At 43.4% G+C, this 13,035-nt stretch overlaps 1 protein-coding gene across 6 annotated transcripts in view; it reads right to left on the reverse strand.

The window, feature by feature from the left end:
- cep290 (centrosomal protein 290) overlaps positions 1-13,035 on the reverse strand; it is a 91,338-nt gene that overhangs the window by 40,888 nt on the left and 37,415 nt on the right. For all 6 annotated transcript variants that reach the window (XM_033038003.1, XM_033038007.1, XM_033038005.1 and 3 more), the window contains 6 exons: positions 12,772-12,887; positions 11,423-11,525; positions 8,989-9,219; positions 7,048-7,221; positions 5,211-5,322; positions 3,210-3,415 (listed from right to left, as the gene is read on the reverse strand). In XM_033038003.1, coding sequence (XP_032893894.1) covers positions 3,210-3,415; positions 5,211-5,322; positions 7,048-7,221; positions 8,989-9,219; positions 11,423-11,525; positions 12,772-12,887 — 942 coding nt within the window. The remainder of the gene's footprint in view (positions 1-3,209; positions 3,416-5,210; positions 5,323-7,047; positions 7,222-8,988; positions 9,220-11,422; positions 11,526-12,771; positions 12,888-13,035) is intronic.

Here is a 13,035-nt window from a genome sequence, read left to right on the forward strand (position 1 = left end):
TCAGGACCCTATTATTCTGGATAGTCTGAAGAAGGGTCCCGACCCGAAACGTCACCTATGCATGTTCTCTGGGGATTCTGCTTGACTCGCTGAGTTACTGCAGCATTTTGTGTCAGAAAGTAATAAAGATTGACAAATGCAACAAAATACTGCAAAACAGACTGATGGATTCATTGAAAAGAACTAAATAAGAAGTGAAGATCAACACAAAGTGCTGAAGTAACTCAGTGGGTCAGGCAGCATCGCTGGAGAAAAAGGATGGGTGACGTTTCAGGTCAGGTCCTTTCATCAGAAAAGATGATATTTTTCTTATCGAATGATATATCACGCATGCATCTAATGATAATAATAATAATACATTTTATTTATGGGCGCCTTTCAAGAGTCTCAAGGACACCTTACAAAAATTGAGCATGTATAGGAAAAACATGTAAGGGGAATGAAATAAATAGTAGAGACATGACTAGTACACAAAGTAAAGACAGAATTCAATACAAAACACAGCATGAGGCAATTAATGCACAGATGAAAAGGGACGGGGACGTGGGGCTAAGGATAGGCAGAGGTGAAGAGATGGGTCTTGAGGCGGGACTGGAAGATGGGGAGGGACACGGAATTGCGGATCAGTTGGGGGAGGGAGTTCCAGAGCCTGGGAGCTGCCCTGGAGAAGGCTCTGTCCCCAAAACTGCGGAGGTTGGACTTGTGGATGGAGAGGAGACCGGCTGATGTGGATCTGAGGGACCGTGAGGGTTGGTAGGGGGAGAGGAGGTCAATGAGATATGTGGGGGCCAGATGGTGGAGGGCTTTGTAGGTGAGGACCAGGATTTTGTAGGTGATCCGGTGGGAGATGGGAAGCCAGTGAAGTTTTTTGAGGACTGGAGTGATGTGATGCCAGGATTTGGTGTGGGTGATGAGTCGGGCGGCTGCGTTCTGGACCAGTTGGAGTCGGTTGATGTAGGTGGAGCTGATGCCAAGGAGAAGTGAGTTGCAATAGTCCAGTCGGGAGGAGATGAAGGCATGGATGAGTCTTTCAGCAGCAGGCGGAGTGAGAGAGGGTCTGAGTTTGGCGATGTTGCGGAGATGAAAGAAGGAGGTTTTAATGACATGGCGGATGTGAGGCTCAAGGGAGAGGGTGGAATCAAAGATCACGCCAAGGTTGCGGGCCTGGGGAGATGGGGAGACAGTGGTGCCGTCGATGGTGAGAGTGGGGTTATTGATTTTGCTGAGTGTGGCTTTGGAACCTATGAGGAGGAATTCTGTCTTATCGCTGTTGAGTTTGAGGAAATTATGTTGCATCCAGGTTTTTATAGCTGACAAACAGGAGTTGATATGGGAGAGGGGGGGGTTGTGGGGGGATTTGGTGCCAAGGTAAATCTGGGTGTCATCAGCGTAACAGTGGAAGTCCAGATTGAAGTGGCGGAGTATCTGACCAAGGGGGAGGATGTAGATGATGAAGAGGAGGGGGCCGAGTACGGAGCCTTGGGGAACGCCTTGAGTGACTGCGGCTGTAGCAGAGGTGTGGTTGTGGAGAGAGATGAAGTGGGATCTGTTGGAAAGGTAGGAACGGAGCCAGCTGAGTGCAGAGCCTTCAATGCCGAGGTCCTTGAGTCTGGTGAGCAGGATGTTATGGTTCACTGTATCGAAGGCTGCGCTCAGGTCGAGGAGGATGAGGATGTTGAGGGAACCAGTGTCAGCAGAGGTGAGGAGGTCGTTGAGGACTTTGAGGAGAGCAGTTTCTGTGCTATGGAGGGGGCGAAAGCCAGATTGGAGGGGTTCAAGTAGGTTATACGCAAGGAGGTGGGAATGAAGTTGCGACGCAACGATACGCTCCAGGGTTTTTGAAAGGAAGGGGAGGTTTGAGATTGGGCGGTAGTTAATGAGAGAGGAGGGATCAAGACCAGGTTTCTTTAGGATTGGTGTAACGGCAGCAGTTTTGAAAGCGGAGGGGACAATTCCTTGGGACAATGAGGAGTTGAAGAGATTAGTGAGGTAGGGGCAGAGAACGGGGAGGCAGGACTTCAGCAGGGGAGTGGGGAGAGGGTCGAGGGAGCAGGTAGTGGGTTTGGAAGAGCTGATGAGTTTGGAGATTTCAATAGGGGTGACCAGGTCAAACTGGGAGAGGAAGCAGTGTGGAGGAGGGGTAAGGAGGTCAGTGGAGATGTTGAAAGGAGGGGCCGTGGTAGGTGGTGGAGTAGATGCTGGGGAGTCGGGTACAGGGGATAAAGATTGATAGATGGTGCTGATTTTATCAGCGAAAAAGTGGAGGAATGAGTTGCAGAGATCCGGAGTAGAGGTAGGGAGAGTGTTGGCTCGAGGCTTGAGGAGGTTGCCCACTGTGGAGAAGAGGGTTCTGTGGTTTAGGCAGGGATCGGTGAATATGGAGGAGAGGTAGGCAGATTTTGCAGCAATGAGGGCATCTTTGTAGTCAGTGAGGTGGAGTTTGTAAGCTTCAAGGTGGACTGTGAGAGATGATTTCTTTATTAGTCGTTCGAGTTGGCGACCAGTCTGTTTCAGTTTACGAAGTGCAGGTGTGTACCAGGGTGAGGATGTGTTGAAAGTTACGGTTCTTGTTTTGAGGGGGGCCAGAGTGTTGAGGGAGGTAGACAAGGTGGAGTTGAGATGGTTTGTGAGATCATCAGGTGAGATGGGGGTTGAGTCCAGTGGGAGAGTGGTGGAGAGCAGGTCAGAGAGATGGAGGGGATCAATGGATTTTAGATTCCGGAAGGTGATTTCTCGGAGGAAGCGGGGGCGAGGTGTCGGAGAAGGGATGGTGAACCGTATAAGCTTATGATCAGAGAGGGGGAAGAGGCAAGGATGGAGGTCGAGTACCGGTTGATTTATGGAGCAGACCAGATCAAGGATGTGACCTTTGTCATGGGTGGGAAAGGTGACGTGCTGAGAGAGAGAGAAGTTGTCCAGTAAAAAGGCGAATTCAGATGCGAGCTTGCAGGTGGGGGAGTCCATGTGAATATTTAAGTCACCAAGTAGTAGCAGACGTGAGGAGAGGGATGAGGCAAGTGTGAGGAGTTCAGTGAAGTCAGATAGGAAGGAGGGGTTTGGTTTAGGTGGCCGGTAAATGAGGATGACTGTCATGGAGGAAAGGGCTTTGAAGGCGAGGAATTCAAATGATGCTACTGGGGGGAAGGTGAGTTCAGTGATACGAACTATCTAATCACACACATCATTCCCATACACACACACACACATACCTCGGAGAATTTTATCTCCAGTTCTGAGTTGCGTTCTTCAACTTGTTTTAGTGTGCTCCGTATATGTTCATACATTCTCTGAGCATGTTCTGCTCTTTGTCGCTCATTTAGCTCCTTCATTTCCAACATTGTTATCTTCTTGGAGATTGACACAATTTCAGAGTTGGCAATTGCTTTAGATGCTTTGTCCATAGCAGTAGTATCACCTAAAATAAAAAAGAAAATGTAACTGCCCCAGCCTGAAGAAGGGTCCCGACCCAAAATGTTAACTATCTATTTTCTACAGAGATGCAGTCTAATTCGCTGAGTTATGTCTATCTTTGGTACAAACCAGCATCTGCAGTTCCTGCTTATTATACTGTAACTGCGTGCGCAGGTTTAAACTGCGTATGCCCCCGAATAGAGAAAATCCCAAAATACGTTTTCTCTGGAACGTCAGAGGTTGTGGGGTGACCTGATAGAAATATGTAATATATTGTGAGAGTCCAAGGAAGGGTAGATGGATTTTTTTTTTCTCCCAGGGTGGAAACATCAAAAACTATAGGGCATAGCTTCAAGGTGAGTGGGGAAAAGTTTAAAGAAGATGCGCAGGGCTAGTTTATTTTCCTACACAGAGTGGTGGGTGCCTGGAACGTGCTGCCAGAAGTGGTGGTCGGAGGCAGATACAATAGTGGCATTTAAGAGGCTTTTAAATGGGAACATTGATATGGGGGGATAATGGATCATGTGCAGACAGAGAAAATTTGTTTCACTTGGCAGCATGTTAGGCACAGATATTGTGGGGCGAAGGGCCAGGTCGTGAGCTGTACTATTCTATGTTTAAACAACATTTTCATCATCAGAGACAGCTTTGTCAGGGAAATTAGGATTGAATAATAACTCCTGGCCTTGCCAGTGATGCCCACATCCATGCATGTGTGCAATGTGACGAATAAAACCGTATTGTATTGTATTGTTTTGTTGAGTATATTTTGCCTTTTATCAGAAATATGTGACTTCCAGTCACCAACACTGCTGTAAGTGGAACCAAGGTGTTCCAAGACATCAAGACTATGAAAATTGGTGTTGAGAGGATGTTTCCACCAGTGCGAGAGTCTAGGACCAGAGGGCACAGGCTCAGAATAAAAGGACGTATCTTTAGAAAGGAGATGAGGAGGAATTTCTTTAGCTAGAGAGTGGCGAACCTGTGGAATTAATTGCCACAGATGGCTGTAGAGGCCAAGTGTTTGAGTAGTTTTTAAAGCAAAGATTGACAGGTTCTTGATTAATAAAGGAGTCAAAGGTTATGGGGAGAAGGCAGGAGAATGGGGTTGAGAGAGAGAACAGCCATGGTTGAATGGCAGAGTAGACGATGTGCCGAATGGCCTAATTCTGCTCCAATGATCTTATGAAATGTTGAATGTAAATGGTATTAACTAGTTGACCAGATTTTTCAGCTGCTGCTAAGCTCCGAAACACCTGGTATATCAGTGTTTTCTTTCTTTTCTAAAAAGCTCAGATTGAACCTAACAGGAACTTTGGAGACATAAGGAACTGCAAATGCTGGTTTACAAAAAAAGACACAAAGTGCAGGAGTAACTCAGTCAGGGTCGGGTCGGGACCTTCTTCAGTCTGATTTTGGTGGGGGGAGCAGAAAGAAAGCTAGAAGAAAGAAGGGGCAGGACAAAGCCTGGTGAAACATAGATGGATACTGGTGAGGGGGGCGTTTGATAGGCAGATGGTTGGATCAGTCTGAAGAAGGGTCCCAATCCAAAACGTCACCTATCCATATTCTCCAGAGATGGTGCCTGGCCCTGAGTTATTCCAGCACTTTGTGATTTTTTTTTCTATTATATTCACTCCCATTGGCCCATGTCTCAGGGATGACTTTGAAAAATCATAATCAATGTCTTGCAGAATATTAAAACACAAAACATACACTTAAACAATAATACACTATGACACCAGTATATAATTAATTATTTAAGTACTTTGGATCCATAACAACCTCATGCCACTTGCCTAGTTTATCCATCTGCTCCCAGGCTTGCTCCAGTGTGTGCAGCTTTTCCTTTGTAATTTCCAGCTCTTTGTTTAAGTCAGTCATCTGTTCGTGCAAGATGGTATTTTCACTCTTCAAGAAGACAGAACAAGCAACAGATTACAAAATGCCTCTGATTTAACTTCCCAGCTCCAATTATACCTAGTATCTCTGCCTCTTAATCATGTGGAGCCCTCAGTCTGTGTTGACAATTTAAAAAAAAAGTCATTTAAAGGCATGGAGTTGTATTTTTTTTATTGGGTCATGATCCTGCGGTAAGTATGAGAGTTGGCGCCTGGAGTTGCCGCCTGGCCTCAGCCCGGTAGAGGTCAGCTCACCAGACTACTACGGCACCTCCCTTGTCGGCAGGTTTGATGATAATGTTGGGATTGTTGCAAAGTGAGCGGAGGGCTGTGTTCCGAGAGGGTGAGGTTAGAGTAGATAAGGGGAGTCGAAAAGTTAAGATGGTTGATGTCCTGCCAGCAGTTAGAAATGAAAAGGTTTGTTATGGCCCAGGGACATGAGAAGGTATGGCTATGGGGTAAGTATGAGGAAGGGCAAGTCTGAAGAAGGGTTCCGACCCGAAACATCACCCATTTGTTTTCTCCAGAGATGTTGCCTGACCTGCTGGGTTGCTCCAACATTTTGTGTCTATCATGATTATTTAAAGTTGTCATTAATTCGTTCTTTAAAAGCCATGAAAGTATAAGAAAACTGGCAAAAAGTAAGAGAGAATGTTAAATATATGCAGTAGATCGTTTACATCAATGAAGAAACAGAGAATATGTTTTGGGTGAATCAACATTTCGATTGGGGCATTTTCTGGAATTCCAGTAATAATGCTCTTTAACTTTTAACTACATGTAATGTTTTTTTTTAATTGGCCCAGCATTAAAGACAATAATCTACCCCGAAAAATAAAATCAACCCGTGTAGAGCAGTTTAGTTTCCCCAACATCGGCTTTTCTTTAACCAATATAGTTCCAACAATTTTAAAAGCCACCAAGAAATCCTTCCAAATACAAATTAACGGAATGGACAATCTGGTCACAAGGTACATTTTCAATATGTGAAAATTATCATCAAAAGCACAAAGATAGACATAAAGTGCTGGGGTGACTCAACAGGTCAGGCAGCATCTCTGGAGATAAAGGAAGGGCGACATTTCAGGTCGGGACCCCTCTTCACCAGTGACCCAGTGGGAACTGGAGGTAAAAAATGGCCCGAACAAAGCTAGGCCAACAAGAGATGGCCAAGGAAGGGTGGAGACTGTAATGCCCCATGGTTGGCTAGGGAAGAGGCAATAACGAAGGGATACAAGGATGTGAACAGTGGTACTAGTAGGACGACTAGGGTGGGGGAGGGGAAAAGAGGGAATGTAGGAATTACCTGAAATTAGACAAATCAACGTTCATACTGTTGGGTTATAAGCTTGCCAAGCAAAATATGAGGTGCTGTTCCTCCAACTGGCATGTAGCCTCACTCTGACAGTGGAAGAGACCCAGGACAGAAAGGTCAGTGTGGGAATGGGAAGGGGAGTTAAAATATTTGGAGGCCGGGAGATCGCGTAGGCCAAGGCGGATTGAGCCTAAACGTTCAGCGAAAAGATTTGCACTTGGTTTGGCGATATATAGGAACCCACACCGGGAACAACAGATACAGCAGATTAATACTTAATCTACATCAACAGCATTTTTTCTATTTCATCGTTCACTTAACCTGATTACACTGGAGAAACAACAGTACAAACAATTACTCCCATTGCAATAAAATAAATGACTATTACTATAAATTACTATGTTACTTTTAGTTGCCTACCTCCAAATGCTCGAGATTGGTGGTTTTCTGGACTAATAGGTTGTCTTTTTGCAACAGATCCCTGTATTTAGCTGTGAGCTCATTATATTGCTTGTTAGCTCGTTCCAAATCTGCTAAGGGTGCACTATCATCCAAAGCTTTTTGCAAAGCAGCAATTTTAAAACCAGCCATTTCCTACAAATAGATTCAAAGAAACCAGATACAAACATTAAATAATACAGTTTAAAAAGAGACACTGGTATGCATGAACTCAGCTCAATGTTAAGTTGGTAACTCAATGGTACAGAAGATCTGTCAGAGTTCCGGTGGCCAATTTCGATTCTGACCTCTGGTGCTGTCTGCGTGGAGTTTGCACATTCTCCCTGTGTCTGAGTGGATTTGCCCTGGTGCTCCGGTTTCCTGTCACATCCCAAGGGTGTACTGTTTATTGTTAACTGGCTACTGTAAACTGCCTGTAGTGTAGGTGGATGGGAGGAGAATAAGGGGTATAAATTGTGAGAGTGGGTTACAGGAGACAATTTGGGCAACCACGGTAAGTGCACGATGGGGCACAAAATTTAAACTGGACACAAACACAAGTGCGGGAGAATTTTCAGGATCACTGCTGACCAGGTGCAGCTTTCAACTTTTGCTTTGGACCTTGCAAAAGTTTTTCCATGCAACAGTTTAAATTATTTCTACATTTTTTTGTTCCTTGGAGCTTAATGATTTGCACGAGTCTAAAAGTGTTACAGAGTCAGCAGGTAGTTACTCCATTAAATGAAAGGGCATTAGTGTTGTTATGCTTTTGGATTGCAAAGATTTGTTTATTTAGAGTTAAGGAGCCACGTTGCAAGGAAACAGGATCTTCGGCCCATCTAGTCCATGCCGACCAAGCTGCCCATCTCAGTTCACTCGTGTGGGGTGCATTTCCCTCCAAACATTTCTTATCCGTGTACCTGTCCAAATGTACCTGCCTCAACTACTTTCTGAATGGTGAAGCATCTTCAAGGAGTCCTTTTAAAAAATAATGTTCCAATATTATAAAAAAGATAGATTAAATTAGCCGAGATTGGAAAATAGATGTATTTGTGTACTCATTTTCCTATGAAATAAAGTAATTTATACATTCAGATCCAGCCTCTCCCTGGATAGCCACTACGTTAGGAAAACGGAATAAATCCAATCATGAATAAATGAAGGTCTGGATTAGTTGAGTTTAGTTTATTGTCACGTGTACCGAGGTGCAGTGAAAAGCTTTTGTTGTGTGTTAACCAACCAGCGGAAAGGTAACTCATGAATACAATCGAGCCATCCACAGTTCACAGGATGATTAAAATATTATACTTCAATGTGCAAAGGTACGCTAAGATATGAAGGGCATTGTGAACCAACCTTAAAAGTACTTGAGTAAAACACAAAGTGCTGGAGAAAGTCAAACAGTCAGGCAGCATCTGTGAAGGGAAGGGATCGTTGATGTTTCAGGTCGGGGACCTTTTTCAGACGACAGATGCACAGTTGCTGCCTGACCCACTGAGTTTCTCCGGCACTTTGTGTTTTGTTCATGATTCCAGCATCTACAGTTCCTCGTGTCTCCATTCAAATGCACTTATTGAAAGAGCAATTAGTAAGAAAAATCTCAGAAGGTAGGAATGGTAGAACTGAATGTTTAAAACTAAGCTTGTTGCTTGTTAATTATTAGTTTAGTTTAGAGATACAATGTCGAAACAGTATATTAGGTACACACCAGGGACAATTTTACAGAAGCCAATTAACCTACAAATCTGCACATCCATGGAATGTGGCAGGAAACCAGCATAAACCCACACGCAGGGAAAATGTTCAAACTCCATACAGACAACATCGAACCCGGGTCTCTGCCGCTGAGGCTGCAACTCTACCGCTGGTCCACAGTGCTACCGTAAATACATGCTGTGATTTTACATTGAAAAGATATCTTGCCTTGAATCTCTGCAGGTATCCAATTCTTTCACTAACAGCTACTTCCATCTCTATTACTTCGTTCTTGAGCTTGTTATTTTCTTTTCTCAGGTGCTGTTCCATTTCCAGCAGGGTTGTGTAGCGCCTTGTCAAAGCGTTCTCATTAACCCGCAAAACGGTTACCTTGCTGGTAATTCCCGATATTTTTTTCTTGATTTCATCGGGATCCATCTGAAGCGTTTCCAATAGGTGCTAATTCAAAAGTGGGGAACAGTACAAATTATGTCATCCAAACGGAAATATAACATTAAGAATAATTATTGTGCATCAGCCCATATTAGGGCACGGGTCACACATCATGCAGCAGTATGGAAAGGTACCGGGGTTCCCACACATTGGGGACCCACCATCATTCCCAGGGTGTTCAAAAGGGGACTGCAGATGCTGGAATATCGAAGGTACACAAAATTGCTGGGGAAACTCAGCGGGTGCGGCAGCATCTATGGAGCGAAGGAAATAGGCGACGTTTCGGGCCGAAACCCTTCTTCATCATTCCCAGGGTGTCTGGTGCATGTTATTTATCTTATGCAGGCCATATATATTATTAAAATTACAATTAAAACACAAAGTACGTGCTATAACTCCAGGAAAAGTGCTCAACTAAGAAAACCAAGCCCAAAGCCAAAGTATTATCTAACTATCTAACTAATTATATTACTTACAATAAATAACTGTATGCAAAAACAGCTACCTACATATTAACTAGCTCTTAAAATAAAAAACGAATCCTGTAGATGCAAGTATATCATTGGTATTATCAAGTGGGCCCCTCCCTTCACTGGTGTTTCCACTTCCTCCCTCTAGTTACACTTGGCACCAGATTACTAACTAAGATATCCTTGCTCTCTGATAATTGCAACTCTAACCTCGCCTGAGCACACATTGGGGACCCACCATCATTTTCAGGCTGTCTGATTCAAGTTATTTATCTTATGCAGGTCATATATTTTATAACCAGCTATACTACATATTTTAATATTCACTGCTCTGGTAACAGAAGTCATAATATTACACATATATAGACTCAAATTATTTCACGGACTGCCAATCTACTTGCAAAAAATTCTACACTCATTTCAAACTTTCTTGACTTGACTTAAAAAAAATATATTGAATGGCGGAGTAGCCTTGATGGGCCGAATGGCCTATTTCTGCTCCTATCACTTATGAAAACATTAGTTTATTTTTTGAATTTCTGCAAAGATAGCCATATTTTTGTCATTATAATTCATTGAGGTGACAATCTGCTATTAATTGTGGAGAATACTCAACTGGTTGTGAGGGGACACACCTCAAAATTTAATAACCTAGCTGTGCGTTTACACGACATTTAGCATCAAAGGGTTATGGAGTGAAGGCAGGAGACTGGGGTTGAGAGGGAAAGATAGATCAGCCATGATTGAATGGCGGAGTAGACTCGATGGGCCGAATGGCCATATTCTGCTCCTAGAACTTATGAACACATTCAGGGCATTCCGTCTGCAGTACATTGTAATTACCATTCCTGTCACACCATTAACAAGTGCCCGAGTCTCTGTCACCACAGCGTTTGTGGAAGAATGTCTACTAATTTCATTCAAATGGCTGGCTCTAAATCTGAGGAGATGCCTTGCCATTCAGGCTGCCCCACAACTGTCTATCCCTTCTAAACCAAGTATATTGCTTCTCTTTATCTACCCCATCAAATCCCTCAATCATTTAAAACATCGTTGTGGAGGCAAGGTGGCGCAGCGGTAGAGTTGCTACTTTACAGAGCCAGAGACCCGGGTGCGATCCCGACCGGGTGCTGTTTGTATGTACTTTCTACATTCTACCTGTGACCACGTGAGTTTTCTCCGGGTGCTCCAGTTTTCTCCTACATGCCAAAGACGTACTGGTTTATAGGTTAATTGGCTTTGATAAAAATTGTAAATTGTCCCTAGTGTGTAGGATAATGCTAATGTACAGGGATCACTGGTCGGCGCAGACTCGGTGGGCTGAGGGGCCTGTCTCCGCGCTGTATCTCGAAACTAAACTAAAGTTAAATCTTCATTGGCTCATCACCCAACACCCTACGTTCAAGAGAATGGAAGTCAGGTTTTTAATCAAATATTTTATGACCAGAAAAAAAGCCCAAAATGCTGGAGGAATCCAGCAGACCAAGCAATGTCTGTGAAAGGAAATAGACAGAGAACATTTCATGTTTGGCCCCTTATTCAGACTTTCCTCCACAGATGTTGCCTGGCCTGCTATGTTTCTCCAGCAATTTGTTTTCTGCCCAAGTATACAAAATAAAACTCTGACCTGTGCTGTGTACAAATAATGCAAGTTATCTTCTCTTTAGTTTACTCGAGACATTTCATTTACTTTTTAAATTAATTGTGCATTGACTTATAGTAGTTGAAGTAACACTTACATTATACTCTTCAATTTTTATACGATCTTGATCCTTTGAATCTTCAAACTTTTTATTTTCCTCTTCAATTCTTTCCATATCTTTCTGCCAGGATTCCCTTTCACTGTATATAACAATAGTTTAGTTTATTATTATCACGTGTACCGAGGTTCAGTGAAAAGCTTTTTTGCTGCGTGCAATCCAGTCAGCAAAGATATACGTGATTACAAAGAAGCTGTCCACAGTTTACAGATACTGTACAGGATAAAGAGAATAAACTCAATCATCATAAAAAGCAATCATTATTTTCAGACAATTTTTTACACTAATGGAAATCTCTGCTCCAGCTTCAGTTCCTAGAGGGTGCGTGTGGCATTTGCTGTCTTGGTGCTGTGTCCTTCTCAGCCTTCATAATTCATTTGGCTTCAAAGTTTTGGAACTTTTTAACAAATCTACCATTCTTCTTTTCATACTCTCTCTAGCTTCCAGAACAGCAACCAAGTCCAGCATCCCGGGCTGTGACACTTGGAGCGATTGGTGAAAGCCTGGCGAATTAATCCGGAATAACCGATGGAAAAGCTCGTCTGGGTGGGATTCCCTACCATGTCGTGGTGTAGCCTTCAGGCCTCACCCCTGGACAAGTTGCCAGTGAAAATTAATATAGGCAGAGGGACAATGCTACGAGCAGCCGTCATAGAAGTGACATCGACAGAATAAATTCATCAGCCTCATTATCTTTAATAAATCTGTGAATGGGATTTTAAATATAATAGTAGAGCAACATTTTTTTTTTTAAACACAAAGTGTGGAGTAACTTAGCCCAACCTACACCCACTAGGGACAATTTTTACATTTACCAAGCCAATTAACCTACAAACCTGTACGTCTTTGGAGCATGGGAGGAAACCGAAGATCTCGGAGAAACCCCACGCAGATCACGGGGAGAACGGACAAACTCCGTACAGACAGCACCCGTAGCTAGGATCGAACCCGGGTGCATTCGCTGTAAGGCAGCAACTCTACCGCTGCGCCACCGTGATCGCCCTTTGTAGTGGTACCTGACCCAAAGCGCTGGAGTAACTCATTGGGACAGACAGAATCGCTGGGCAGAGGGACAGGTGACATTTGGGGCGCCTCCTGCACTTTGTGTCTTTCTTTCTAAACTAGCATCCACAGCACCTAGGATCACAAATATTTTAAAAGTATTTTAATTACATAATAATCATCATTGCAAATTCTAGATTTTATTGGTGGTTTTTGAAGAGCACGTTTTAATTAAAATAATTAATTATTCTACCAATTTTGTATAGTGTAAATAATCAAGCCTACTTCAAGATAAAGATAATGACAGGCGCATTCTATGCTGATACCTTTGATATTCTTTATACAGCAGGCCCTGCTGATGACGAATTACTGCAAACTTGCGTTTGTGGTCTTCGGCTGCCTCCCTTAGTTTATTTTCCTCCTCCTCTTTATTTGAGATTTCCTAAGTCATAAGTTAAAAAAAAACGAGAACAGTTTTACATTTGGCAACACAGTGGTGCAGCTGGTAGAGTTTCTCAGCGGGCCAGGCAGCATCTCTGGAGAAAATGGACAGGTGACGTTTCAGGTTAAGACCCTTCTTTTGACATATT

Source organism: Amblyraja radiata, chromosome 19 (genome assembly GCF_010909765.2).
Source record: "Amblyraja radiata isolate CabotCenter1 chromosome 19, sAmbRad1.1.pri, whole genome shotgun sequence".
NCBI classification, from domain to species: Eukaryota; Metazoa; Chordata; class Chondrichthyes; order Rajiformes; family Rajidae; genus Amblyraja; species Amblyraja radiata.